The following is a 27864-nucleotide window of genomic DNA, read 5'->3' as shown; positions in this document are numbered from 1 at the left end:
TAACTTTTACGTTTATATTTCAAAATTTTAGATTCGTTAAAATAAATCAACAATCTGATCGGTAATTAACTTAGAAAATTTTATTTAGTGTAAAGATAAGTTAGCATTTAATCACGTTTTAAAATTTCGGAATATAACAGTATCTATGAACATTTAATCTGTGAAGCCCAATTATATACATCTCAAATTAAGGCACATATATAATCATAAAAATACAACAAACTATTTTAGACTAAAAAAAATCCAGAAAAACTATCAAACATCCATGACTTCAAGGAAAAAAAAATATATTTACCATAGATAGAACAAAATGCTAAAAGCCACTAATGGTTTCGAATGCCCTAACAGACCTGGCGATCCCGATATTCTTGGCTTAACCCCAGTGATTTCTGAGAGTATCGGAAAACATAAAGTACTATGGCTATGGGATCTTCCTTTCTTATCAACCAATGCGGCCTCAATATGCCAAAAGCAGCAACCTGAACGCTACCTACTAAGAAAAATGTAAATTTCACAGGGTTAATAAAAAATGCCACAATACATTAGCAAGAAGCATGAGATAATTTCTCCTTCACATGAACGTGAAGTACACAATTTCATGTATGTACTCACATGTATCTCCCAAAAATGTCAAGTATAATAGCAATACCAGTCATACACTAACTGAAGTAGCATCTGATTCGACAGAAGTGCCGAGTGTACCGGGTAACATTTGAGCACCACTAATCTATCATCAAATAATTGATATTTTTAAAAAGGCTTGGATTCCTTTCAGTCCATTAAAAATTAAATTTAGAGATCGTTGATCTGCAACTATGGCCGAAACAAACATGACCTGATGGATGGAGTACTCAAATTTGAATGGTTTTAGTCACAATTTGCTAGTAGGTAGGGCATGCTCAATTTATTTACACCATTTTTTGTTTAAAACTATAAGACCTAATGCGAAGGGTCAGATCCACTGACAACAGCTTTGTAACTCAAGGAAGAAAATAACATGAAATAAACAATAAATCAAAACAGCACACCATTAGGTGATTGGGTAAAAGAAAATCGACCACAAGAGATACAGATTTCAATTTCATAAAGGAAAGCAACAGAGATATTAGAGAAGAGATGGAGCACCTTGTCTAAGTCTAACTCATCAGGGCTCCTCTAATCAATAAGAAGCATTTATTTATTTTATAAAAGAAAAGTTTAACAAAAGGAACTCGTAGTTCATGGCTCATTCAAAATTGGCTTAGAAAATGCTCATAGTTTGTTTGTTCCATTCTGACTCGGCTAGTTATGAGTGAGTTTAAATTTGACTCAGCATCATTTGGCCTTAATAAGCACAAGTAAAATTTGTTTCAACTTTCAACGAGAAACAAAAAGAAACCAAGTCTTCATCCTTTCTTAATATAGATTCATAAAGATTCTTAATAAAAAAAAATGGCATCGGAGAGAATCCCACATAAACCAAGTCATCATCCTTCCTAGACGTTTGCTAAACCCCTAACGGGTTCAACCCGTTTTGCCCGGCCCGTACCCGTTACCCGAGCTACCCGTACCCGTTGCCCGGGTACAAACGGGTAGACGGGTAGACGGGTACGGGTAATAAACGGACCGGACAACCTAATTTGAAAAAAAACCCGTTATACCCGTACCCGTCTACCCGCCTACCCGTACCCGCCTACCCGTACCCATCTACCCGCATACCCGTACCCGCCTACCCGTACCCATCTACCCGCATACCCGTACCCGTTACCCGTACCCGACCCGTTTCACTTCAAAAAAATTTGAATTTTTTGAAAAAAACAGAAAAAAAAGGGAAAAAACAGAAAAAAAAAAAAAAAAAAACCGGGCGGACCGGACCCGTACCCGGATCCGTACCCGCGGTACCCGTACCCGTCAACCCGCAACGGGTACGGGTAATAAACGGACCGGATAGAGGTTTTGGAAAAATTACCCATCTACCCGTTACGGGTTTTACCCGTACCCGACCTACCCCTTTACCCGTCCTACCCGTTACCCCTAACGGGTAACCCGGAACGGGTCACGGGTTACCCGTTAGCAAATGTCTAATCCTTCCTTCAGATTCAAAAGGAGTGCAGATTTTATCTAATTTATCCTCTTCACCATGAATCTCACTACAAAAAAATTCTAATATTGTTGTACAAGGATATAGCTATATTTTAAGGGGACCTACTTTACTAAACTTTACAAGGAAAATAGATACTCAGTAAATAGGTTAAAAAAAGTATCATTTTTTCCTTAGCTCGTTAGCGAAAACCAACCTATTGTCCTCCTGAAATTACTCTTTGCAAACAATAAATACAATTTTGGTAGTGTTTCACTAATAAAGGAGATTCAGAACAGAAATGGACAAATGCTCACAAATAAACAAACAATGATGCAGAGCAATAGATACGAATCTTATAATTACACAAATTTAAAAAACTGTTAAGTGGTTTCCTCAAAAAAAACTGTTAAGCCATGAGTGAACAATATTATCAACAAGTACACACACACAAACATCAAAACTTAAGGATATTTGTGTTACTGAGGTGGGAAAACCAGAAAATAAGGAAAATGGGCCTTCAGGTTGTTCATAAATGTGCTTGTACTGCTGTTTCAACATGCCAAAATCACTGGAGCCCAAATATTTAATGTGTAAATCAACCATATCACTAAAAAAAAAATGTAGAGTGGTAACCCCACGCGTGACAAATTCGCATCCTCTGAGATACATCAAACTTTAAATAGGCAGCCACAAAAAATATATGAGTGAGGCTATGGTACTATGCATAGCACAGATTGGTCCGTGCTACGTATCAATATTTTCATATTCAAAATCTAAATATTCGATCTAAACCATTCAACATGACTTTCATATGAAAATTTACTTGTAGACTAAAGTCAAGCGGTCAAAATTAAAAGTTTATAAATTAATTTTAATGCATTCAATTTTTGAATGTTTGTTTTTTTACTACTTGACTCAATACAAAATTAATTCGAAAGTTCAAAACTTTCGCATCACCCATAAAGTAGATGAGTTTCAACGGTTCAGATTTGTCATTTGAAGTCAATCCCATAGGTTTTAGAGTTGAGTTCACAAAAGAGATTGGTGAATATAAAAACACCCTAGTTCTACTCTATTTTGAAAATCACTACTTTTGAATGATTTAGAATCTTTAGATCAAGTGATTCTCTCTCTCTTCTCCTTCTCCTATCCATCCATCCGATAACATTATATATTGGGCTACAACAGTGACATGGAATTTGAGATATAATTTTACCACAACTTTTCATCATCAGGCAGTAAGTTAGAATAAAATAATAACAAACTTTTCATCAACCCAACAAGGCAACAACAATGTAGCAATTGAAAAAAACAGTCAATCAATAGCAGCATTTGAAAATCAAACAAATGTAGTCCAATCTGATTATTCACACAATTTAAAAAAAAAAAAGTGAAATGAAATGGAAGGTTTGCGGCTACAAAATAAGCAAGCAATAAAACATGAAGTACAAAATGCATTGTGGAGACCCTCAGTAAGTATCATAACTTATTTTTCAACACACTGTTCTCTGGAGCCCATATAAAAATGTACATGTGTCACACACAACAAGTAGGGGTGTTCATTCGGTCAGTTCAGTTAAAACTGAATTAAAATAGTCAAACCAAAATTTTATTTGATTTTCTAAAATATAACCAAACCAACCAAATTAAACTTGTCAACCGAATAACAACTGAACCAAAATATGTAGACACACTAATTTTCTTCAATAACACTAAAGCATGGATTTGAACCATACAGAGTTTGGTCCGTTCAGTCTTTTTGGTTTTAAAAATCTGAACCAAACCCAAGATAATAAAACCTAAGTAATTTAAAAATTCAACCGAACTGCTCCATTTAAACCGAACCACTTAATCCAAACTTATTCAGTTCAGTTGAAATTCAAATAAACCGTACCCAATAAACAAACCCATCCGGTGCCCGTCTAAAACATAGAGGGTCATCAATATTAGTGCAGATTTAATTCGCACGAATCTTAAAGCTGATTGGACGGTCCAGATGTATTAACTCAAAAGATTCCTTTTTGAGTTAATGTAGAGGATATGAATTCCCCCGGTACCATAAAAGGGAATCTTTTAGATTTAGTGGATCTGGACCATTCCTTTAACTTCGCACCAATCTCAAAGCACAAATAATATTGGCCCCCCTGCACAATCCCGAATAGGCACCGGCTGAGAGTAAATCTCAAACCATAAAGTGAAAGGAATCTTTTACACATAACGAAGAGGATACTCATTCAACCAAACTCAAAATTTGAAGTGATGGGAATATTACGCACACTTAAACCCTTAACCCAAAACCCTAAAGCCAAAATTGATGTGCATCCTTATCAGGCTTCAACAGAGAACATCATTTTCAGATCTCCATTCTTATACTTGTTAAACATCATTAGGTCTTCATCACAGTAAATACAATGCACTTATAAATAAAAACTAACACCAAAGAAAGATCATGCAAATTCAAAAGGGAGAGATCAAATAGCAAACTCAAAAGTGGAAGGCGGAAATTGATTGAAGAAAACAGATAAAGCATAAGAGAGATTCCCAATTAGTGCAAGTCTTCATCCCTTTTTGGAAATTCAAAAAGGAGTACAAGAACAGAATCCCTGTCTACATTCTCTTCATCACTTGCATGACCTGTTTAACAAAATCACTTGAAATTTATGAATATTAATTAATAGCATCAGAAGATCGCAAAAGAAAATGCTTCAGTTTTTACAGAAATTTTATTTATCAGAAGCTTGTTAAAAAAAAAAAAAATTCATGAAATATACAAGAGATCAAACAGCAGACTATTAGGCCAGCGTGTTACAACAAATTCGAACACCATAGATGGAGATTATAGAAGAGATGTAGTACCTGAGACAACGGCACGGGGAGAGCACATTTATTTAGCCATCCTTTTGCACTGTTTGCTTAATTTAGTCCCAGTTGACCTTTAGTATAAATAAAATGAAAATGAGTTGGCAACAAAATTGGAAAACAGGCCACAACAAGGGTCAGTGCATTGTCTATTCTCACAAGATGACAATAAAGTTTATTTCTATATATGCACTTAAAAGTATCATAAATGTTAACTGGCTTAATTGGATTACATTCATGGTAAATTGAGTTTAACTTGGCATTAGATTTATTTAATGATTTATTTACATGACAACTCATGGTTGTAAATGGAGGCTTTATTTTGAATAGACAAAGGCAATGCAGCAAACTTGATTTAATTCAACCTGATAACAGGATTGCCAGAGACTCTGGACTTCCAATTAGTTGCAATGATGGGTTAAAATCAGGATTTAGTTGGGACACGGTACCATTCATATTCAGTACAGTAAACCATGAGTTTTACCTTTGACGAGACTACATACTTAACAAGCATAAATTTGCTGGATAATAAAACAAAGATAAAGGGCCCAAAAAATTAGATCCCACCTCAGAATTTAATTTGAAACAAAAGGTGTTATCAGAATTAGTTATCAGATGCACACATCTCTACTGCTCTACATCAGCCTGATAGAGAAAGTTGAAGAAATTGAAACCACAAAGGTCTGTGAAGCACCTTATTATTTAAATGTGTATATCTAATTTCAGGTCAAATAGATAACCAAACAAAATTTCCTATACATAAACTAGAAAAATTCAATTCCCACTTAAAGTAATAAAAACGGACAAATTGAGAGAGTTGTAGTTGCACAAAACCAGAAACCTGAGTTGTATGACTAAACTAAAAGGACTAATTGTAGCAAGTAAATCTCAAGCACAAACAGAGATCAACAAGAGAGAGAGAGAGACAACGTACCACACGAGAGAAGAGAGAAGCTCGATTTTCTTCTGAGAGGGAAAACGAAAAAGAGGAGAACAACGCGCGAAAGGGATAATTTAGCCATATTCTTCGGTGGGTCCTCTTTTCCTTCGGCTACACCCCACCCCGATTTGGACTTTTGCTGAGACAACGGCGGAGAGAGCTGAGAGTAGTAGGGTTTTCGCCGCGCCAAGCGCCATCGCTTGAGTACAACTCATCTGCATTACCTCACCGTTTATGTTTGAATCTGGACCGTCCGATCAGAATCAGGACCAATCTGGTTGAAACCAGTAACTACAAGCCCCTCTACGATGATATGAATTCAATCTGAACTGGTAAGGTACCTTAGGTGATATGAATTCTTAGCGCATGGGTATGCGGAGCTCCCAATCATAGAAATGGAGAGATGCTCAAGTCATTTTGGGCCTTACGGCCTTGTCTCAGCCTAACACGGCCCGGCCTCTTAAATCAATAAGAAGCATATACTTGGGCCGTGCATTCTGCATTACCAATCACCAGAGTTAATTCTTTCGCTGCCATTTTTGTTGCTACTTAAAATGAAGGATTGACTGTTCAAGTTATTCTTATTTGATACAATCTTATCACTTCAAGTCATAGCTTAAAGTATTCATATTTGGTTGAAACTTGTTACTTAATTCATCGCTTACATTAATCAAATCAAGCAAAATTAATTTATCAAAAAAAAATTGCTATACCTCGGCCTAAATATTATTAGTAGATTTAATTGTGGTATTTTTAATGATAATTAAATTAACCAAATCAGATTATGTGTTAATAATTTGTTAGCTTTAATTATCAGTAAAGATTAAACTTTACTAGTATTGCATCCAGAGATGGTATATATTGACCTGGTACCAGTTCTCCACAGACCCAAAATTAGATTTTCTATCTATTCACAACTAATTTTCCAAATGTAAATCTATGGCTTTGTCTGCGTCCATCCAAGGGAGAAATGAGAGAGCTATTGTAATAAGGAAGCGACTAATTGTTCACAGTTTTTACATCAAAAAATTGTCATTTTAGTTATGTGAATACTGTAAAATTTTAATTCTATACTGTAATCTCATATAACAAATCATATACATATAAAACACACTTTAAAATTCTAACATTCAGCATGATCACTTTGTGTACTTGCCACTTGTACAACTTGCCAAACTAACTGTACTTACTGCGAAACCACTTGATATACTTCTCTAACTTAGAGTTATTAATAGTTTTAAAACCTTCTGGAACATTTTATAACCGGACCATTTCTCAAACTGAAATTATGCAACATTAATTTTTTTGAATCAAAATTATTCTTTCCCGAAAATAAAATTAATTTTAATTTTTTTTTAAATATTCATTTTTTTTTCAATTATTAATATTTATATATGCATCTATATAGGGCTGAAAACGGAGCCGGATAATCCGCTCCGAATCCGAGCAATATTCGTATCTGGGTAATTCAATTATTAATATTTATATATGCATCTGTATAAGGCTGAAAATGGAGTCGGATAATCCGCTCTAAATCCGAGCAAAATATTCGTATCCAGATAATTATTCTATGAGGAGGGTTCCAATGCCTCATTTTTTTTATACCTCATCATACCTAATATTTTATATCTTCATTTTCTTCATATTCAAAGTCTAAATTGTCGATCCGAACCGTTCAACATGATATCCATACTAAAATATGGTTAGGGATGAAATTTTTTTACTATTTTTTAAGATGGGTAGAAAATCACTGTTTTTTGAACGGTTCAAAAACAGTGATTTTGTATCTATCTTAAAAAATAGCAAAAAAATTCCAAAAAATATAAAATTTCATCTTCATGCATATTTTATTATAAATACTTTGTTGAACAGTTCGGATCGACAATTTGAACTTTGAAAACGAAAATATAAAATATGAGGTATGATAAAATATTGGAACCCTCCTCTTACTCTATACATGCATAATTGTTCCGGATACGGATAAAATCCGCAAATCCTAAACGGTGTGGATATCCACATGTATCCGATTCATTTTACTCTACTGTTGTGGGACTATATGGTTGAAATCTCCGGACCTTCTCATTCGGTCATTCCCAACTCTTCTTTCCTTAATTCCGCTCTTTTTTCACCCTTTCTCGTCGGTGCCCTACCTGTCCCATCACTCTTCTCTCTGCCAAGAACTAACTATGCTTTCTTAGGGCTCGCACCTCTCCGCTTCACTGATACCTTGTCGCTCAAACCACAGTGAAATGGAGCAAATTCTGGGTAAATTGATATTTTGTTGCGCTCTCTTTTGTCTACTGTTTGCTAATTGAAATTAGTGGAAATTGATCGGAATGAACTCGAATGGTTGAAAAATTGCATAATTTATGTATTGATTAAGCAAGCTGCCTATATTATATAAACTTTGATTCTTGACTTTCCTTAAAAGAGCATCTAACCCAAAATTTAGTACGTAACAGAATAAAACAAATTTGTTAGCAGAACTGATAGTAACCATCTATTTTTGGTAGTAAAAATTGTGGGAGACCAACTCAGTTCCTTCAACTTTGCAATTTTCAAAATTTTGCCACAATTTTTTTTTATCAAAATGGAGCAGCAAGCTAAAAGGTGGTAAATTAACAATAGATGGAGCCTCTGATTAATTATCTTTAGAGATAACATGCAACACCTATTGTATCAATTAATTAATGTACTTGTTACTTAAATTATTCAACTCAAATCAGGAATCGGCAGATAAAATTAAGATACAGTGCTATAGAAGAGTACCGCATTTACAAGAGCACAAGAAGGTAACAACTTCCTTTCCTGTACCCATGATCCCACAATTAACTTCCCCACCTTTCTTACACGTCTCTGACTGGTACCATGTTTCATGTACCGAAGTACCCATTACCAGTAAAGTTTCTTTTTGTTGAGGGAACAAAAGTTAAGCTTGTGTTTTGTTTTGAAAATAATGAACATAAAGGGTTTTTCTGTAATTTTCTAAAAATGTAGGGTTTTCTTTTGTACTTTCTATATTCGGCTTACTGTTCTATTGATGTTCTAAACTAAATAACTTTTTTTTTACAGCATAGATATATGCTTTTCTGTTCTCTATTCCTGTTATTCCTGTTACACCACTGGCTCGTAATAATTAAATAAAAATCTCTTTATGCAGGAAATGTCCACTAGCAATGAGCATAATTAATTCCATTGTCGTTTTGTAAATCAAAATTCTTATATGCATGCTAAGATGGTAGTTTTTTTATATTTCAATTTTATTAATTAGTATTTGTATTTTAAAGTTTATATGACTCAATTATCCGACAATTATTCGTTTTGTATCCGTGTTGAGAATGAATGATAAGTCAGACCCGTTAAGCTTTAGATCCGTTTAGAATTAAATAGAGCATAATTGATTTAGTTTTGAACTTTTAATTCTTTTGGAGAAGGTTGTTGAGGCTCATTTATGGGCTGTATACAATGCATAATTGATTTGCGGTTCGTAACTTTCTGCTCGATCAACTTTTGTTTCTGGGTTCAGTGGGGGTGTTAATGTATTTTAAGAGATTGGCCCAAATCTTAGTTCTGACCCCTCTCCTTTTAACTGCCCTTCCACTTTTGCTTTTATTTACTACACATTTCTTTCTTTTGGAGACGGTGTGGTCCTTCTTTTGCTTCCAGTCTGACACCTTGCTGCTTTTGGAGAGTGTTTTGACCAATCTGAGTTGTATGTGTTTTTAAGGATGCAAAGGTGAGGTTGATGTCTTTGCTGCCTTTTGGTTTCATCCCTTTTTTGTGAAAGTATATGGTCATTGGGATTCAATTTTTTTGTTGGGGTTTGCGAATGAGCCAGAGATTTGTTATTTTCTGCCAGGGGGTGGGTTCCTTTTTCAGTGTGGAGGTTGGGGTTTGCCCTTCTGTATTTTGATTTAGTTCATCGTTTTGGTTGTATTCAATTTGCAAACTGCTACTCTGACGATCGAGCTTTTTCAGAGTTCTTTTCGCAGTTGACCCTAGACCTGGTGCATGGTCCCTGCAGTCAAATATTAAATTTGCGCGTTGGTGCATGACTATATATTCAATTAAATTTCCAGTCAAATATTTGCAAACAGCGTCATTTCCGCTTCCGGGCAAAGTGACATTCTTCTGGAAAAATAAAAAAAATTGAGTGTGTGACCGGTCGCCAGTTCAAGTTTAACGCCTGTACCGCTTCTGATTAATTCCCCGTGCAAACTGCCACTTTTAACATCTATTAAATTTGCGAACTGCCACTCTGACGACTCTTCTCCTGCATCAATTAAATTTCTACGCAGTTTATAACACAGAAATTTGCCACAGAAAAGCAGCTTCTACCACTTGACAAAGCCGCTCCGGTTCTAGGAAGTGACGAATGAATTGAGTAGGTGTTGTTTAGTGGGTAGATTCAAATCGAATTCAAACAAGTTAAACTATAAGTTTGTTCGGTATTGAAAAATATAATTGAACTAATTAAAATACTCAAATTTCAGTTTGTTAGATTGAAATGAAATAAGATATATTAAATTTTAAAATCTGAATTTAATAAATACACAAATATATTTAATAATTGTAGATTATAGAAATATATATATCAATGATCTACATTTTTCAATTTCATACAAAATATTTAGATATTATAAAATATCCAAAAAATATAAATTGTTGATATTACACATATAATATATATAAACAATATTTAAATCATACAGAGTTTGTTTAATTTGATCTTTTCGGTTTAGTAAAATTCGAAGATTTAAATAGCGTTTATTGCGTCATAGCGGCATTGTTAAAAAAATGGCACTATGACCATATAGCACCGTTATAGCGCGAAATAGCGCGCTATAACGCTGATAGCGCCATAGCTTTTATGGTCCGAAATCGCTGTAGTGCCGCTATCGTGTGCTATTTAGAACCTTGGTAAAATTTAAACCAAATGAAATATAAAATATCAAAATAATAAAAAAATTCAACAAAACCTATACAATTAAACAAGAAAAAAATAATTTAATCCAAACTTGTTCGATTATATTTAAAAAAAAAAACAAATAAACCAGAACCAATAAGGTAATTAGGAACAAATAAAAAGACAATGTGTTGTCCGGTTTCTTATAACTGGAGAGGAAGGTGCCGAAGTTGGTCTTATATTGTGGACCCAATCTCTCTCATTCCCTCTCATTTTTTCTCTCTTCATTCTCTCTCTTGCAAAGAAGTCGAAGCATCGGACTACGCAGATTCTCTTTCTACAAGGTTTTTCTCTTCATTCTATTACTCTTTAAATTCTCTTTCTACTTTCGAGTGTTAGATTGGGATTTAATTGTTTTCATCGTGGAGGTTTTCGTGTGTGTTCCTTCACAGTTCACACTTTAGGTAAATATACCCTGTTGAGATAACTTCTACTCCAGATTTTTCAAAGCCTTTTTCTCTTAAGGAAGAACTCTTTTTCATGGATTTATCTAATATATTTGTCTCTTAAAGCTCTCTATTTGTATATATCTTATTTACAATATAAAATAAATAGGACATTTTTGGTTCTCATCATCTTTTTTTTCTAAAGTACCATGTCTGTTAATGTATTCCTCTAGTAATATTTCATCACATTTGTTTCATAAAATTTTATCTTGTGTTAATATTAACAGAATGGGGGAGAAACCAAAGGAAGAAGAATTGAAGCGACCTTGTGTGGGGAAAGAAGGCCGCAAAATTAGCCTTCTCTCCAACCACTTTAATGTTCGTTTCACTGGGACTGATGTCACGTTCTACCAATACGATGTAATTTATCTCAAATTTTAATATTTTAATTCTTTCACTTTTGTTTGATTTATATTTAGTCAAACAAAAATTCTAATTTGACCTGTTGCTGACTATGTTGGCATGAAAAGGATACTGTTTTAAGTTACACAAAAGTTACGTCTTGCATGAGTCGGCTCAGGTTATACTTCTAATGTAGGCTAGCTTAAGTGTTGCATAGTTCCCATTTTTTTAACATCTTTTAAAAAGTACTAGTTTTGGTCATTATTAAGAAAAATTGCAGTACAACTTTTCCTTGTTCATCCCAAAACCTTAATCCCTAGGCTTAGGTGAGTATCCCTATCTCAGTATATATAGGTACCGAAAATGAAAGTAACCAAAAACATTCTTGTCCTAACTAGACATAAAGAAACTCAATTCTGGAACCGGTATTGGTCCATGGTCTAGTACCTAGACTAGGTACCTTGTTGCCGAATCAACATATTTACCAATGTCTAGTTGTCGAGATTTTTCGTCAGATTAATCATCTCAGTACATATTGCATGCATTACTTAATTTACATAATCCATCCACAATATAAATTGAAACAACTCTTGATTAATTTCTAATTGCTAAGAAGAATTACATAATGCATGTTTAGGTTGTTATAAAATATGAGGATGACAAAATTGTGGAGACCAAAGGGATTAAAAGGAAAGTAATGGAGACACTTATCCACACGTACAGCTCAGAGCTTGCTGGAAAAGATTTTGCCTATGATGGTGAGAAGAGCTTCTTCACAGTTGGGCCCTTGCCTCGGAATAATTTTGATTTTATGGTGGTACAAGAGAAGGTGTCAAGCAGGTTAATGTTTGTCCTATTTTAATTTTTTTTTGTTTTTTTTTTTTGCCAATTTTGCTCTTGGGTTTAGTGTAATTTGCTCAACTGCTAGTATGTAACTATGTCCCATCCTTTGATTGTAGTACTCTTAAATCCCTACTTTTTAGTTTATTGTGTAATTTTTTTTTCTTTTGTTGAATTGTTCGACAGTATTGTACCTTCTAATACAAAAAATATATAATATATATGTACAAGTGCTAAAAATTTAAATATTGAGGGGTTTTGGAGTACATATTATTTAAACATCTTTAATTAGATTTCAATCAAGATATGATAATACATATGGGATCTTAAATGAATTTTTAATTTGGTTATAAATGGGTTCATTTTATTTTTGAAACCTTGGCAGAGGCTACCAAGTATAATTGGGCCTCATTCTATAATATCTTAACCTACTGTAGCAACTCTCCTTGTATTGTCTATGACATGCTTCAATATTAAAAAGTGAAAATAGTGTTGTCTTTCGGTCTAATTAATGTTCCATAATTATTATTGATGTTTTCAGGGGAAGAGGGAGTCCAGCTAATAGGAGCCTCGGAGAAGGAGACAAAAAGAGGCAAAAGCAGGTGCAGCATACCAAGACATTCAAAGTATCTCTGACATATGTTGATAATAAGATTTCTCTGAATTCCATTGCTATGACCCTCAGAGGAATCGACACACCCAACACCCAGGACGCTCTGCGAGTCCTCAATATAATTCTTAGGCAACAACATGCTAACAGGTAGTCTTCTTTGTGCAGTATGAAAAATGTCATGCTTGCATGACCCTCCAGTTTAAATTTGACAAATACTAAATTAGAGCATTGTGAGTATATGTTGTACTCTGTACATTACATTTTCTTAAATAGTCTATAATGACCCCTCATATCTATCTTTTCGTTTCTTGATAAAATGATAGATGGAGGTTAGTTTTAGTCTTTATATTTTTGGTAAAAAACAAGCACAAGGATGACATGTTTATCTATTCCAGGTTTATTACATTGAGGCCATAAGATATTTTGAGATTTATATTTTCAGAAATACAAAAAACTTGAGTAGAATTTGGTTGCAAGTGGTGGTACTTCTTAGCATGGTGATTTTTTTTTTTTTCGTTGTGCATGCCCAGAGGGTTGTGTTTTATGCTAGTTCAGTAATCAGTATGCAGTATTTATGGTTGGCAGTACTGGTGTTTATTGCCTAGTATATCCATAGCCTTTCAAGTTGTTGAGTAAACTAGTTTGTTTTATTGCAAAAAATGCCTAAATAGTATCTTTTGACTTGCTTGTTTCTTCCGGCTGATGTTTTATTGCAAAAAATGTAGTAGTATTGTGGTTTAGTGGAAAACTTTATAGGTTTTAGTCTGTATCAAATTCATTAACCACTAATGGGTTTAAGATGCTATCCTTATGAACTTTTCAGGGGATGCCTACTTGTCCGACAATCTTTTTTCAATGGAGACCCGAAGAGTTTTGTGGACTTGGGTGGCGGTGTGACAGGATGTCGTGGCTTTCACTCTAGTTTCTACACAACACTCAGTGGCCTCTCATTAAATATGGGTATATTCTTGTTAAATTTTTTCATAATTATTAAGGTTCTTATATTGAAATTTTAACATGTTGTGGTATTTACAGATGTTACCACTACCATGATAATGACACCAGGCCCGGTAATTGACTTTCTCAAGGCAAACCAATATGCTAGAGATGAAAGCATGATTGACTGGATGAAAGTAAGTATAAGTACATATCTATCTATGCTTTTTTAATTTCTTTCATTCAAATTTGCAATTGATAGTATGAAAAATTGAGAAGTTGATTCTGAAGTCTGAACACCTGTGCTTGGAATGTTAGGCCAAAAGAATGTTAAAGAATATGAGAATAAAAACTAAGCATAACAAGATGGAGTTCAAAATTTTTGGGATCAGCGAACTCCCTTGCAACGAGCAACGGTACTTGACTCAATCTTTGATACTCTTATTTCTTTTTCATGGAAACCCATAATCTATTTGATCAGTGGGCTCACTTTCATTATGCATTTTGGTATTTCGTTTCTGAGATTGGAATTTAAATTTTTATTTGTTTAACTTTTTTTGGCTTGAAGTTTTTCAATGAAAGTGAGGGAAGATGGCGAGTTACGGACAATAGATGTGACTGTGTGTGAGTATTACCAGAAAAAGCACCAAATAAAGGTGTCATGGTCTGCCAACTATCCTTGTTTGGATGTTGGCAAGCGTAATCGCCCCAACTACCTTCCTCTCGAGGTCACTCTATCTCTATCTCTTTCATTTTAGATGTAACAAAATGTGAGTATTCTATGTTGCTGCTGGCAATCTTCGAATTCTGCTAATTGATTTCATTGCAGGGTGCTTAGCAAGATGTCTTGACTGTTGTAACATGATCTGCATAATGCTTATGAGTTATGATATAATTTTTTTAATAAAAAAACTATACTACCAATAAAAAAATATAATTTGATATTATTCGAAACAATGATGGTAATGCAGAAAGCCATAAACTTGAGGTTGATCCTGTCCAACTTGACCTCATGGCGCATATCTTCCAACCTGAATTGATGGCGTATGTCTTGACCCGCTGGTGATGGAGCTTGCTGGCTCTAATTTTAAGTTATTGAAGACAACATGAGATGACATGTTGCCAACACCATTTCTTATGGAAGTTTGTTATGTTTTCATAGGATGCGGCATGGCACTATGAAATTTCAGTCGCTAATAAATTAAATTTTGATTTGCAGCTTTGTGATTTGATCTCTCTCCAGCACTATACGAAAGCTTTGTCATCCCAACAAAGGGCTAACTTGGTTGCAAGTTCAAGGCAGAAGCCCAAGGATAGAACTAGAACTATCACCGAGGTCTCTCCCTCCCTCCCTCTCTCTCTCTCTCTTATTATTGTAACTGGACTTATTATATGCCTCGATATAGAGATGTAGAACTTGTTGCCTGTGCACTTATACATTTGACACTGAAGTAACCTCGATTTGGTGTGTGAAATTTTTCGAACCATGCTTATAGAACTACGCATGTTATACTTAACAGGCTATAAGAAGCAACCAATATGATGAGGATCCATTGCTAAAAGCTTGTGGTATTCAGATTGAGAAACAACTGAACAGATTTGATGGTCGTGTCCTTACTGCACCTACAGTGAGTTACATCTTTCCATGGCAATTTTTTTTTATAAATTATAATTGAGTTTGATTAGCAGTTTTGTTTTCTTCCAGCTGTTACTTGGTGATGGAGAAGAATTTGTTCCAAATTGTGGACGATGGAACTTTAACCGCAAGGTTAGAAATTCAATAATATTTTCATCATATATATTTTGGCTTTCAATTTAGACTCTGACTGAAGGTTTTTGGCATATCCTATAGAAATTGATAAACCCAGTTAGGATTGAACGATGGGCTATTTGCAACTTTTCAGCTGGAGTTGACATGAGCCATGTATCAAGGGAGATTATCAACTGTGGCCGCAACAAAGGCATCGTAAGTAATATCTTTGTCTCGTCTTTTTTATTTTAAGAGGTTTTACTTGGTTCAGGGTATTTCTATGTAGATATATGATTTATCACCGTCTTGTAACAATTTAAAGTTATCTTCAGAAAATTCTCGTTTTTGGGCTTTATAGTATAATGTTTGGTGAATATTATTGGCTAATTTGCATGATTATCTTTTGTGAAGCACATTGAACGGCCGTACACACTAGTTAAGGAGGATCGTCAGTGGCTAAAAGCAGGGCCTATTATTAGAGTCAATAAGATGTTTGAGAAGTTACGTGCTCTGCTGCCAGCTACCCCGCCTCAGTTACTTCTTTGCATACTCCCAGATAGGAAGAATTCTGAGATTTATGGTATTCATCGCATATGAATTCTTAAATTTCATTTATTGTGTTGGAAATATCTAATTAATATAACCTACTTTAAGACAACCATAATTATCATGATTTACGTTATTAATCATGAAGACTTGGGTTTTTATGTGAACATTAGTAATGGTATGCACTCTTCTTACAAATACTTATTATCACTATTTTGTCAATTTGAAGGGCCATGGAAAAAGAAAAATCTTCATGAGATGGGGATCGTAACACAGTGCATTGCTCCTGGCAAGCACAATGACCAATACTTCACCAATGTTCTTCTCAAGATCAATGCAAAGGTAGGTAAAAATATTTCCTACCGTTGACAACGTCTTGCTTGTTTTCTAGCTCATGACATGCTAACTACTGAATTGTTTCCATTTTTGAAGCTTGGAGGTATAAATTCTTCTGTCTCAGTGGAGTACAATCGGTCCATTCCCATAGTTCATGAAAATCCAACCTTAATTTTGGGCCTCGATGTCTCGCATGGTTCACCAGGTCGCTCTGATTTGCCATCCATTGCCGCGGTATGAATAATTAATTCCTGTTTCTAAATTGATTTTGAACTTTGACCCTGGCAAGAAAACATTCAATATATGGATAGGGCTAGGATCAAATTATACTATAATATAATTTAAATGCAAATCTATTAGGATTTTGCAAGAACCATATGCAGATACATATCCAAAAAGAATTTAGGATCCAAGTGTGGAACATATTTATTACTGTAATGGATTTCATATTAGGATGTTTTAGTTAAAATATCAAAGAGCATATAATTCAAATTACACTAAAACTGATGCACTGTTACTTAAATCATAGATAACATATAAGTAAATTATTTGTTATTGATAACAATTGAACAGATTATCAAAATTGTCGGTTGTCTATATATCAACAATTGAATTACATTTTCATGGAGACGAAGAAAATTCTGTCTATGTTTGTTTAATTAAACATCATACTTTTCAAATGATAAATAATAAATAGTTGGTTCTAATAATACAATTTAATTAATTTCTTCATTACAAGTAAACCTTAAATATCATTATGATATTATAAAATATCATAATGCTTTTCTAAAATATGATTGTTATGATCACTATTTTTAGTCCTGAATGTAGAAGGCCTTGTATTGCTAAAAATCTGATAGGACCACAGGGTTTATCAGATTAAAATGCTATAGCAGCTCTGAGCAGCCACTACAAACATTATTCAAAGGTTTGGTTTTAATAATCTATGGAAAATATGGTTGATTTAACAGGTGGTTGGATCAAGGCACTGGCCATCAATCTCAAAATACCGTGCATCTGTTCGTACACAATCACCAAAATTAGAAATGATCGATCAGCTTTACAAGCCGACTGCTGATGGCAAGTATGATAATGGAATGATAAGGTACCTTTTCACACTTAGTACTAAAATGATTACATGTAAATCCAATTTGGTTCTTTGTATTTTACTTTCTATTTCCATTACAGGGAGATTCTATTTGATTTCTGCCAAACGAGTGGTTGGAAACCCACACAGATAATCATTTTCAGGTAACTTTCTTTATATGCAATTTATTTGATCGTTTGCATTTAAATACATACATTCATAAGTGTTCTTAATGTTCCAATATTTGCTACTTGATACTTTAGGGATGGTGTGAGTGAGACCCAGTTCAGTCAGGTTCTCAACATCGAGCTTAATCAGATAATTAAGGTACATTTAAGTTGTGGTTATTGTTTTTCTTCTGAAATTATTTCTTTTAACATTAAGGGTTTTTTGAATCCCCATAGGCATATGAGCATTTCAGTGATGGCCCTCTTCCTAAATTCACTTTGATTATTGCTCAGAAAAATCACCATACTAAACTTTTTCAAGCTGATTCACCTGATAATGTCCCCCCTGGTATGTTTTAGTAATGTTATCCTTTTACTTTAATTAAAAATTAGGATGTTATTTAGTTCCCTTATTTTTTTACTTGTTGATAGGTACTATTGTGGATACAAAGGTAGTTCATCCAAAAAACTATGATTTCTTCATGTGTGCACACAATGGAATGATTGTATGTTCTTTTATACTTCCATTAGTAAATATTATTTAAATTTGAATTATTATTGGAAATGTATGTAAAAGTTTCATTTTTTTTTATTTGTACAATTATTGAAGGGTACCTCGAGGCCAACACATTATCATGTGCTAGTTGATGAGATTGGTTTCCCAGTAGATGATCTACAAAAGCTTGTGCACTCTCTCTCCTATGTGTACCAGAGGAGCACTACTGCAACCTCAATTGGTAAGTCAAAATACTCAAAACTACATAAAAGTGATTTTGTCATAGTATACATGTTAAAGGGGGGGTCTGTTTGGTAAAAGCTCGAAGTCTGGATTTTAAATATATATATATATATATATATATATATATATATATTAGAAGTTCATATAGAGGTTAATTGATTCGGGTATGAGATCCATTTAGTATATTGAGTGTTTGGAGTTGGCAAAACCTTTTTCTATTAATAACCTTCTCTTCTTTTGTATATAGTTGCACCAATATGTTATGCCCACTTGGCTGCACAACAAATGTCGCAGTTTATAAAGTTCGAGGATCTATCTGACACATCTTCAGGTTCCGATGGGATTGTGGCTGTGCCGGATATGCCACAACTGCATAAGAATGTGTGCAACTCAATGTTCTTCTGTTGACTTGGTTGGAGTTCAAACTTGTTTAAAGTAATGCTAAATAATAGTGATGTTTTTGTTTATATAAGTTCATTGCTATTAGTTCTATGTTGGTAGCTAGGCAATGAAAAAGTTAACTTGTGTTAGCTATATATTTTGTTTAATAGTTGTTGTGGTTATAGCAGTTGTTTGTAAGAGCAACATTTGTTGTTATCATTACATTACTTGTTGCTCTATGAGACTTTAGTTAATGTTAATAATTAGTAGAAATATAAAATATAATTTTTAAACAAAAAATGCTAAGTAGGATGGCTTTCGCTATAGCTTTTTTTTTAAGCCTTGATTATTATTATTATTGTTGTTGTTGTTATTTTAACAATTTTCAAGAACAAAAAATGTTCCAGTTTTTAATTAATTTATATTTCATATTTAAAGCAATGGCAAGCTTTTGGTATATCAATGCATAAATAAAATAGTTTCTGATTCAAATACTAATATAATGTTATATAATTGTCTCATTAATCTTCCTGTTAAAATTTAATGGTCAATATAAGAATGAATTTTTAGTAGAGATTTTTGTGATGTTCAATCGGTTGCTTATAATAAGGAGCATAATTCGATAATACTTGGTATTAAGTTTTCATGAGGAGCATAATTCAATAACACTTGGAATTATGTTTTTCCCTCACAAATTATTTGCGACTAATGTTAAATTAAGCTAAATAAAGTACCAACAAAATGCAAAATTAATGATAAATGCAATTTGCATTTCACATTTAACAAACTTTATATAAATAAATAAACAGTGAAGTTGATGACAGGTAAAATATATTTCATTATTTCATATTGTTTTTTACATGTAATAGAATATTGAAGGAAACCAATTAAAATAAATAAACCAACGATATGCACAATTAGAAGTTATAGAAATTAATATGCATATTTTTTTTTATCTTTTAATCAATATGAAATACAAAAGAAAACTCTTATTTGAAACTCTATCAAAAGCAGTAGGATTTGTAAACTCGTTAAAGTAAATCGTGAGAGAGAATCAAAGTATTAGTTTAAATTAATGCAATAGAGATATAATTTCTCTCAAAAATTAACTTAGAATTATGAGGTAGAGTTATTTATTTTGATTGCTATTTTTTTAAAATAGTAGGACCTGACCAAGGCGATAGATACACTTTTATGTGTTGCACATGGTTTAGGTACCTCTCTTATTTCCTCTGTGTTGCAATTTTTTTTCAGAGATTGAGTGAGTGTCCAGCAAACTAAACTCCTTTTTTTTTTTTTCTTTATCATCAACAGTAGGTCAAAATGAAGGAAAAGCCAGCAATCAGCAGAGCAGTGAAGCCCCAGTAGATGGGTGTCAAACTTTTAGGATGTTTTTTTTTTGTTTTGGTTTTAAAAATGCTGCTATTTTTTTTTTTCTAAGTTTTTTGTAATTGATTTTAGTTTTGTTTTTGGAATGAAGTAAGAGCTGACATCAACATCTCCAACTGTGAGGATACAAAACATTAAAAAAAATTAAAAATGTCAAATATGTGTCAATTTTTTTTATTTTTGTTAATCAATCAGAATTTGAAATTATCCTTCTAGACTACAATATTGGAAACCCAGGTCTATAACACAGTTAATTTTTCAAGCCCCCTTTTTTTATATTGCATATATGTTAACTTGCCACATTTCCCAAGACCCTTGTTTTATCTAAATTGAATGTGCTTAATATATCATCTAGCCTAAGTTGCCTAGTGATGCAACTTATACTAGGACCAATCCACAACCAAATGATCTTTCCAAGTTATTTGTAATAAGGTTCCTAGCAAAGTCCTCAATCCCAGCCAAATATATCTTATGATTAATTCCAAATAACAATTGATAGATGCATAGTGAAATGCGTGAAATTTGTTGCCCCCAGATCCAATATAGAAATAACGAAAAAAATCACATTTTGAAAGAAAATTTTCATTTTCTAACGAAGTAGAAAAATAGTGACAGAGAGATTCGAGATTGAAGTTATAATAATCTTTTACAAATCTGTAGTTTAATTGGTGTTTAAAGAAACTTTTAATCTTCAATTTTTTAGATTTGTAATGACTGAAATATGTGGGATTGTCAATTGTTGCTGGTACCGCTTTTTTGGACCTGCTGGTACCATTTAAGCATAAATTTATATTGCCTTTTAGTTTTTAATCATACAATTCAGTACCGTATGTTGGTACATTCTGATCAGATGCATTTAGAATTTTAGAAATAACAAAAAGCTATCAAACCTGCTGGTACACAATTAATACCAACTGAGAAATCATATGAACATTAAATCTGTGAAGTCAAATTATATGCGTCTCAAATTAAGGTACATAATCTTAAAAATACAACACTAATTAATCAACAAAAAATTTACACTAAAAAAAATCCAGAAAAAACTATCAAACATCCATGATTTCAAGTCAAAAAACAAAAATATAAACCATAGATATAACAAAATGCTAAAAGGCACAGATGGTTTTGAATGCCCTAACGGACCCCGCAATCCCGATGTTCTTGACCTAACCCCAGTGATTTCTGAGAATTTGCAATCCCCTCCTCATCTGGAAAATGTAAATTTCACAAGGGCTTAATAAAAAATGTCACAATACACTTGCAAGATGCAAGAGATAATTCCTCCTTCACATGAAGTACACAATTTCACCTATGTGCTCACATATATCTCTCAAAAATGTCAAGTATAATAGCAATAACAGTCATGCACTAGCATCTGATTCAACAAAAGTGCCAAGTAGTGCACCAGTAACATTGGAGCACTTCTAATTTATTATCAAATAATTGATATTTTGCAGTAAGGAGTTCTTTTTAGTCCGTTTAGAATTAAATTTAGAGATCATTGATCTGCAACAATGGCTGAAACAAACATGACCTGATGACCGGAGTACTCGAATTTGTATGATTTTAGTCACAAGTTATTGACCTGCTAGTAGGTAGGGCATGCTCAATTTATTTACACCATTTTTTGTTTAAAACTAAAAGGCCTATATGTGAAGGGTCAGATCCACTGACAACAGCTTTCTAACTTAGGAAGAAAATAACATGAAATAAACAATAAATCAAACAGCACACCATTAGGTGAGATGGGCTAAAAGAATTTCAATCACAAGAGAAGGAGATTTCAATTTCATAAAGGAAAGAAAGAGAAAGATACTAGAGAAGAGAAGTATACCTGAGACAGTGGAGACTCAATTTGTTTTTGGACTTCAGATTGTTCATAAATGTGTTTATACTATTGTTTCAGAATGCCAAAGAAATGGAAAGCACCTTCGTCTAAGTCTAACTCACCACAACCCCTCAAATCAATAAGAAGCATTTATTTATAAAAGAAAAGTTTAACTCAGGTATTATTAGGAATGACAAAAGGAAATCGTAGTTCATGGCTCGTTGAAAATTGGTTCAGAAAAAGCTCATAGTTCGTTTGTTCCATTCTGACTCGGCTCATTATGAGTGAGTTTACATTTGACTCAGCATCATTTGGCCTTAATAAGCACAAGTAAAATTTGTTTCAACTTTCAATGAGAAACAAAAAGAAACCAAGTCTTCATCCTTAATAAAGATTCATAAGGATTCTTAATAAAAAAAAAAATGGCATCAAAGAGAATCCCATATAAACCAAGTCATCATCCTTCAGATTCAAAAAAATGAGTGCAGATTTTATCAAAATTTTCCTCTTCACCATGAATCTCACTACAAAAAAAAACTAATATTGTTGTACAAGGATATTTTAAGAGGATCTATTTACTAAACTTTACAAGGAAGGAAAATAGATACTCTGTAAATAGGTCAAAAAAAGTATCATTTTTCCAAACCAATTTTTTGTCCTCCTAAAATTACTCTTTGCAAACAATAAATACAATTTTGGTAGTGTTTCACTAATAAAGGAGATTCAGAACAGAAATGGACAAATGCTCACAAATAAACAAACAATGATGCAGAGCGAATCTTATAATTACACAAATTTAAAAAACTGTTAAGTGGTTTCCTCAAAAAAAAAAACTGTTAAAGCCATGAGTGAACAATATTATCAACAAGTGTACACACACAAACATCAAAACTTAAGGATATTTGTGTTACTGAGGTGGGAAAACCAGAAAATAAGGAAAATGGGCCTTCAGGTTGTTCATAAATCATAAATGTGCTTATTCTGCTGTTTCAACATGCCAAAGTCACTGGAGCCCAAATATTTAATGTTTAAATCAACCATGTCTCTAAAAAAAAAACTAGAGTGGTAACCCCACGCGTGACGAATTCACATCCTCTGAGATATATCAAACTTTAAATAGGCAGTGACAAAACATAAATGAGTCTATGGTACTATGCATAGCACAGATTGGTATGTACTACGTATCAATATTTTCATATTGAAAATCTAAATATTCGAACTAAATCATTCAACATGACTTTCATATGAAAATTTACTTGTAGACTAAAGTCAAGCGGTCAAAATTAGAAAGTTTATTAATTAATTTTAATGCATTCAATTTTGGAACGTTTTTTTTTTACTACTTGACTCAATACAAAAATAATTCGAAAGTTCAAAATTTTCGAATGTAGACGCATCACCCGAAAGGTAGATGGGTTTCAACGGTTACATTCATCATTTGAAGTTAATCCGATAGGTTTTAGAGTTGAGTTCACAAAAGGGCTTGGTGAACATAAGAACACCCTAGTTCTACTCTACTATTTTTTTTAGATAGGTTGAAAATCACTACTTTTTAATGGTCTAGAATCTTTAAATCAAGTGATTCTCTCTCTCCTCCTCCTATCCATCCATCCAATAACATTATATATTGGGCTACAACAGTGACATGGAATTTGAGATATCACAACTTTTCATCATCAGGCCAGTAAGTTAGAATAAAATAATAACAAACATTTAGTAAAGGCATCAGATGTAGTGCAGCATCAAGTCATCAACCCAACAAGGCAACAACAGTGTAGCATTTGAAAAAAACAGTCAATCAATAGCAGCATTTGAAAATCAAACAAATGTAGTGCAATCTGATTATTCACACAATTTAATGCATTATTGGCATCGTAAGTGTCAAATTTAACGAAAAGTGAAATTCTAAATGTAGTAAAGCACAACAGAAAGAAATTCAAGGGAAAAATTTGCAGCTACAAAATCAGTGGGCAATAAAACATGAAGTACGAAATGCATTGTGGAGACCCTCAGTAAGTATCATAACTTATTTTTCAACACACTGTTCTCTAGGGCCCATATAAAAATGTACATGTCTCACACAAAACAAGTAGGGGTGTTCATTCGGTCAGTTCGGATAAAACCAAATTAAAATAGTCAAACCAAAAATTTATTCAATTTTCTAAAATATAACCAATCCAACCAAATTAAACTTGTCAACCGAATAACAAGTGAACCAAAATATGTAGATACTCTAATTTTCTTCAACACTAAACCATGGATTTGAACCATACAGAGTTCGGTCTTTTTTATTTTAAAAATCTGAACCAAACCCAAATAAAAAACCAAAGTAATTTAAAAATTAAACCGAACCAATCCATTTAAACCGAAAAACCGAACCACTTAATCCAAACCTTTTCAGTTTGGTTGAAAATCAAATAAACCGGACCCAATAAATTAACAACCTCAGCAACCAAACAGCATGCTTTTACAGCCATTTATGGCAGCAGATGTGACTTGTGTGTTTTTTCTCTCCACACACATACATGCACACAAATTCCGATCCTGCCCGGTACCGTAAAAGGGAATCTTTTAGAATTAGTGGATCTGGACGGCTTCTTTAACTTGGAACAAATCTCAAAGCACAAATAATAATCGCCTCCTACGCCATCCTGAATAGGCACCGGTTGAGAGTAAATCTCAAACCGTAAAGTAAAAGGAATCTTTTACACATAGCGGAGAGGATACTCGTTCAACCAAACTCAAAATTTGAGGTCATATGAATTTCATGCACACTTAAACCCTTAACCCAAACCCTAAAGCCAAAACTGATGTACATCCTTATCAGGCTTCAACAGAGAACATCATTTTCATATCTCCATTCTTATACTTGTTAAACATCATTAGGTCTTCATCAAAATAAATACAATGCGCTTTTAAACAAAAACAAACACCAAAGAGAGCATGCAAATTCAAAAAGGGGAGATCAAAAAACAATTCAAAAGCGACTTGCGGATATTGATTGAAGAAAACAGATAAAGCATGAGAGAATTTCCCAATCAGACCAAGTCTTCATCCCTTTTTGAAAATTCAAAAAGGGGTACAGATTTCCCTGTCTACATTATCATCATCATTTGTATGACCTTATCAAAACAAAATCCCTTGAATTTAATGAATGTAAATTAGTAAATTCACAAGTTCTCAAAAGAAAAGCTTCAGTTTTACTGAAATCTGAATAAACAACAATCAAACAGCAAACTATTAAGAAATGGTGCTACAAGAAAATCAAACACGTGATGGAGAATGGAGAATGGAGATTTTATTTTTGTAAAGGAAAGAAAGAGAAATATACTAAAGAAGAGATTTAATACCTGAGACAGTTCATGTAAGCTGAGGGTAACTCGAACTCTAACTCGTGAACTTAATGATTTGAGTCAGCTCAAGTTGACAGTTCACAGTTCAGGTCCGAGCTGAAAAATCAACTCTTGAGCTAACTCGCATCCAGTGAAAAAGAAGCGTCTTTGAAATCCACCAACCTAAATTATAAAGCAAATTATAAAAATATGAGACAGACAACAGAAAGAAAAGCAGCTCAAGTCTTTGAAAAAGAAGAGTCGAATTTATTGCAGATAAAACTAATTATGCTCACTATATACCAAAAGAGACCCAGCAAGAGAGAGGGACTGAATTTGACCAATCAACATCGAGCAATGTTTTAATAATTAAACTACCAAAAATTAGGTTTATTCTCTACTATTACGACCATAATGTTAATGCACAAAAAAAAGAAATAAGAAGAAACATCGATAGCAGAGAGGGTGGGGTTTACTGTCCAAGTGGGAGCCTGCGCAACGGAGAAATCGACGCGGATCGCAGAGGCTGGAAGGTTAGGACCACGGAGGCGGAGGCCTGAGACATGGACACGGGCACGGACGCGGCGCGTCTGGTAGACTGGTGTCTGGTGGTAATGGCTGGTGGGGTTTACCGGGTTAGGTTACAGAAGTGGGGAATGGGTCCGGACTGCGAGATTCCAATCAAAGAAACGGAGAGAGAGACGCTCAACTGGGAACCCATTTTTACAGCGTCAATTTTAGTTTGTACAGCGTTTAAATTTTTGATGGACTAAGATACCCTCACAGCAAAGACGGGCAGCGAAAAAAATTAACGGGCAGACTCCAAAAACTCCCATCCCCTCTCTCAGCTTCTTTTTCTTTTTACTCCGCTCACCTCTCTCTCTCTCGTGCGTGCAGCGAACTTCGTCAAAACCCTAGTCGTCGATCTCTCCGCTGCGCCTCATCTCCGCATGGCAACCACCTGAGAACCCCAAATCGTTACTGATATCGAATCCGAATGAAATAAATTAGAAGAAAAGTAAAATGTCAAAACCGGAATTTAGTTCTTATTTGAGCGACTAGCTATAACCCGCTGCAGCGCTATTTCTCCGAGAATCTATCATCTAGGTTCTTGCGCTATTTCCATTCTCTGTTTTAACTTTTGAGCTAATCTTGTTTTTGTATTTCAACATTGGTGCATTCACCAAAATTAGCCTGATTGCCCCAAACTCTCTATGCTGATCCATTTATTGAATACATTTTTCTAGGTACGAACGAGTAGTGAGGGTGTTGTCACCAAGACGATGCTTTCCCTTGGCACAGTTCGAAGAATTTGTGCAGCTATTGATGCAGTGAGGGTGTTGTCACCAAGACGATGCTTTCCCTTCGCTAGGGCAGAGGATTGAGCTGGACAGGGGCGTTTTAGTCCATCAAAATTTTAAACGATGTACGCACTAAAATTGACTCTATACAAATGGGTTCCCCGCTCAACTGGCTTTTGGGCCACACGGCCTGCCCAACTCACCACAGTCCATTTAAAGAAAAAAAAAATCGGTATGAACAAAGTCGCTTTTATTTTCCAATTAGTCATGATGAACCTATATACGCTAGATGGATTTGTGTCACATCAAGCGGTACATTCATTTTTTTTTTATATTGTCAATTGTAAACTAAATAATAGAGTAAAGCTAATATACACTTAAGTGTACCAAGTGTACTGTACACTTAACCTTAGGGCCATCAGATTTTTTTAAAAGTCGTGCTATCACGACTTTTAAAGAATCTACACGACTTTTAAAGAAATCTGACGGTCATAAAATTAAGTGTATGGTACACTTAAGTTTATATTAGCTTTACTCCTAAATAATATATATATATATATATATATATATATATATATATATATATATATATATTTTATAAAGAAAGATAAGAATATGAAATAAATATACAATCATTATATTAAAGCAATATGCAATTTTTTTTTTATTTCAAGATATTTTTGTATATTCTTCAAAGATAAAAATGTCTGAAAATGTGAACAATAAATAAAAATCCAACACCTAATAGGGTTTATGAGAAACTTGATTCCTTCTTTCCTCGAGGGAAAAGATAGTGACCAAAATTAATAGGATTTCAACGTTAATTCTGAAAAAACATAATTTAACATTGAAAGTGATTCAGTAAATAATTTTTACAATACATTTTGAAATATAGAAATTAATCTTTTGAAATTGTAAATATCATATATATTCTTGTAAAAAATATTCTTACAAAATATTCTTTTTATTTTCACTGTAAATAGAAGAAATTAATCTTTATCACT

General features: G+C 33.6%; 1 protein-coding gene, 3 long non-coding RNA genes and 1 pseudogene across 7 annotated transcripts; 2 read left to right on the top strand and 3 right to left on the bottom strand.

Annotated features, from left to right (window-relative positions):
• Positions 1–146: 146 nt before the first annotated feature.
• Positions 147–6015, bottom strand: LOC144549182 (uncharacterized). Of its 3 annotated transcripts, none has more exons than XR_013509615.1 (3): positions 5856–6015; positions 4919–4995; positions 147–493 (listed from the first exon to the last, which is right to left on the bottom strand). It is a non-coding gene; the product is annotated as an uncharacterized LOC144549182 (long non-coding RNA). The 3 variants fall into 3 exon arrangements; XR_013509616.1 differs by lacking the exon at positions 147–493 and adding an exon at positions 3853–4712; XR_013509614.1 differs by lacking the exon at positions 147–493 and adding an exon at positions 3853–4696.
• On the top strand, positions 2087–25339 carry LOC144549183 (uncharacterized). Its single transcript, XR_013509617.1, has 2 exons — positions 2087–3865; positions 24558–25339. It is a non-coding gene; the product is annotated as an uncharacterized LOC144549183 (long non-coding RNA).
• LOC144549067 (protein argonaute 16-like) lies at positions 11502–19165 on the top strand. The gene is made up of 21 exons (XM_078297822.1): positions 11502–11633; positions 12253–12455; positions 12997–13215; positions 13892–14028; positions 14104–14201; positions 14323–14420; positions 14573–14732; positions 15224–15340; positions 15525–15632; positions 15710–15772; positions 15857–15970; positions 16166–16334; positions 16530–16642; positions 16733–16870; positions 17608–17741; positions 17825–17887; positions 17987–18050; positions 18128–18239; positions 18323–18396; positions 18501–18627; positions 18877–19165. Exons 1-21 carry the CDS (start codon positions 11502–11504, stop codon positions 19035–19037), a joined length of 2604 nt encoding a protein of 867 aa, XP_078153948.1. The 3' UTR covers positions 19038–19165.
• On the bottom strand, positions 21378–25819 carry LOC144549181 (uncharacterized). Of its 2 annotated transcripts, XR_013509613.1 has the most exons (3): positions 25578–25784; positions 22234–22357; positions 21378–21607 (listed from the first exon to the last, which is right to left on the bottom strand). It is a non-coding gene; the product is annotated as an uncharacterized LOC144549181 (long non-coding RNA). The 2 variants fall into 2 exon arrangements; XR_013509612.1 differs by lacking the exon at positions 22234–22357 and having other exon boundaries at positions 25578–25819.
• LOC144549239 (small nucleolar RNA R44/J54/Z268 family) lies at positions 25244–25347 on the bottom strand (annotated as a pseudogene).
• Positions 25820–27864: the final 2045 nt, after the last annotated feature.

This window comes from Carex rostrata, chromosome 34, assembly GCF_964058835.1.
Source record: "Carex rostrata chromosome 34, lpCarRost1.2, whole genome shotgun sequence".
NCBI lineage: Eukaryota > Viridiplantae > Streptophyta > Magnoliopsida > Poales > Cyperaceae > Carex > Carex rostrata.
Note: the sequence above shows the minus strand (reverse complement) of the source record. Positions and strands in the feature narration are given on the sequence as shown.

Excerpts from the sequence above, each read along its gene's own strand:
- LOC144549067 (XM_078297822.1), top strand. The coding sequence starts at position 11,502 with ATGGGGGAGAAACCAAAGGAAGAAGAATTGAAGCGACCTTGTGTGGGG. Across the intron at positions 12,456-12,996 it reads CAAGAGAAGGTGTCAAGCAG|GGGAAGAGGGAGTCCAGCTA; the intron begins GTTAATGTTTGT and ends TGATGTTTTCAG. Across the intron at positions 18,051-18,127 it reads AGCTTAATCAGATAATTAAG|GCATATGAGCATTTCAGTGA; the intron begins GTACATTTAAGT and ends GAATCCCCATAG.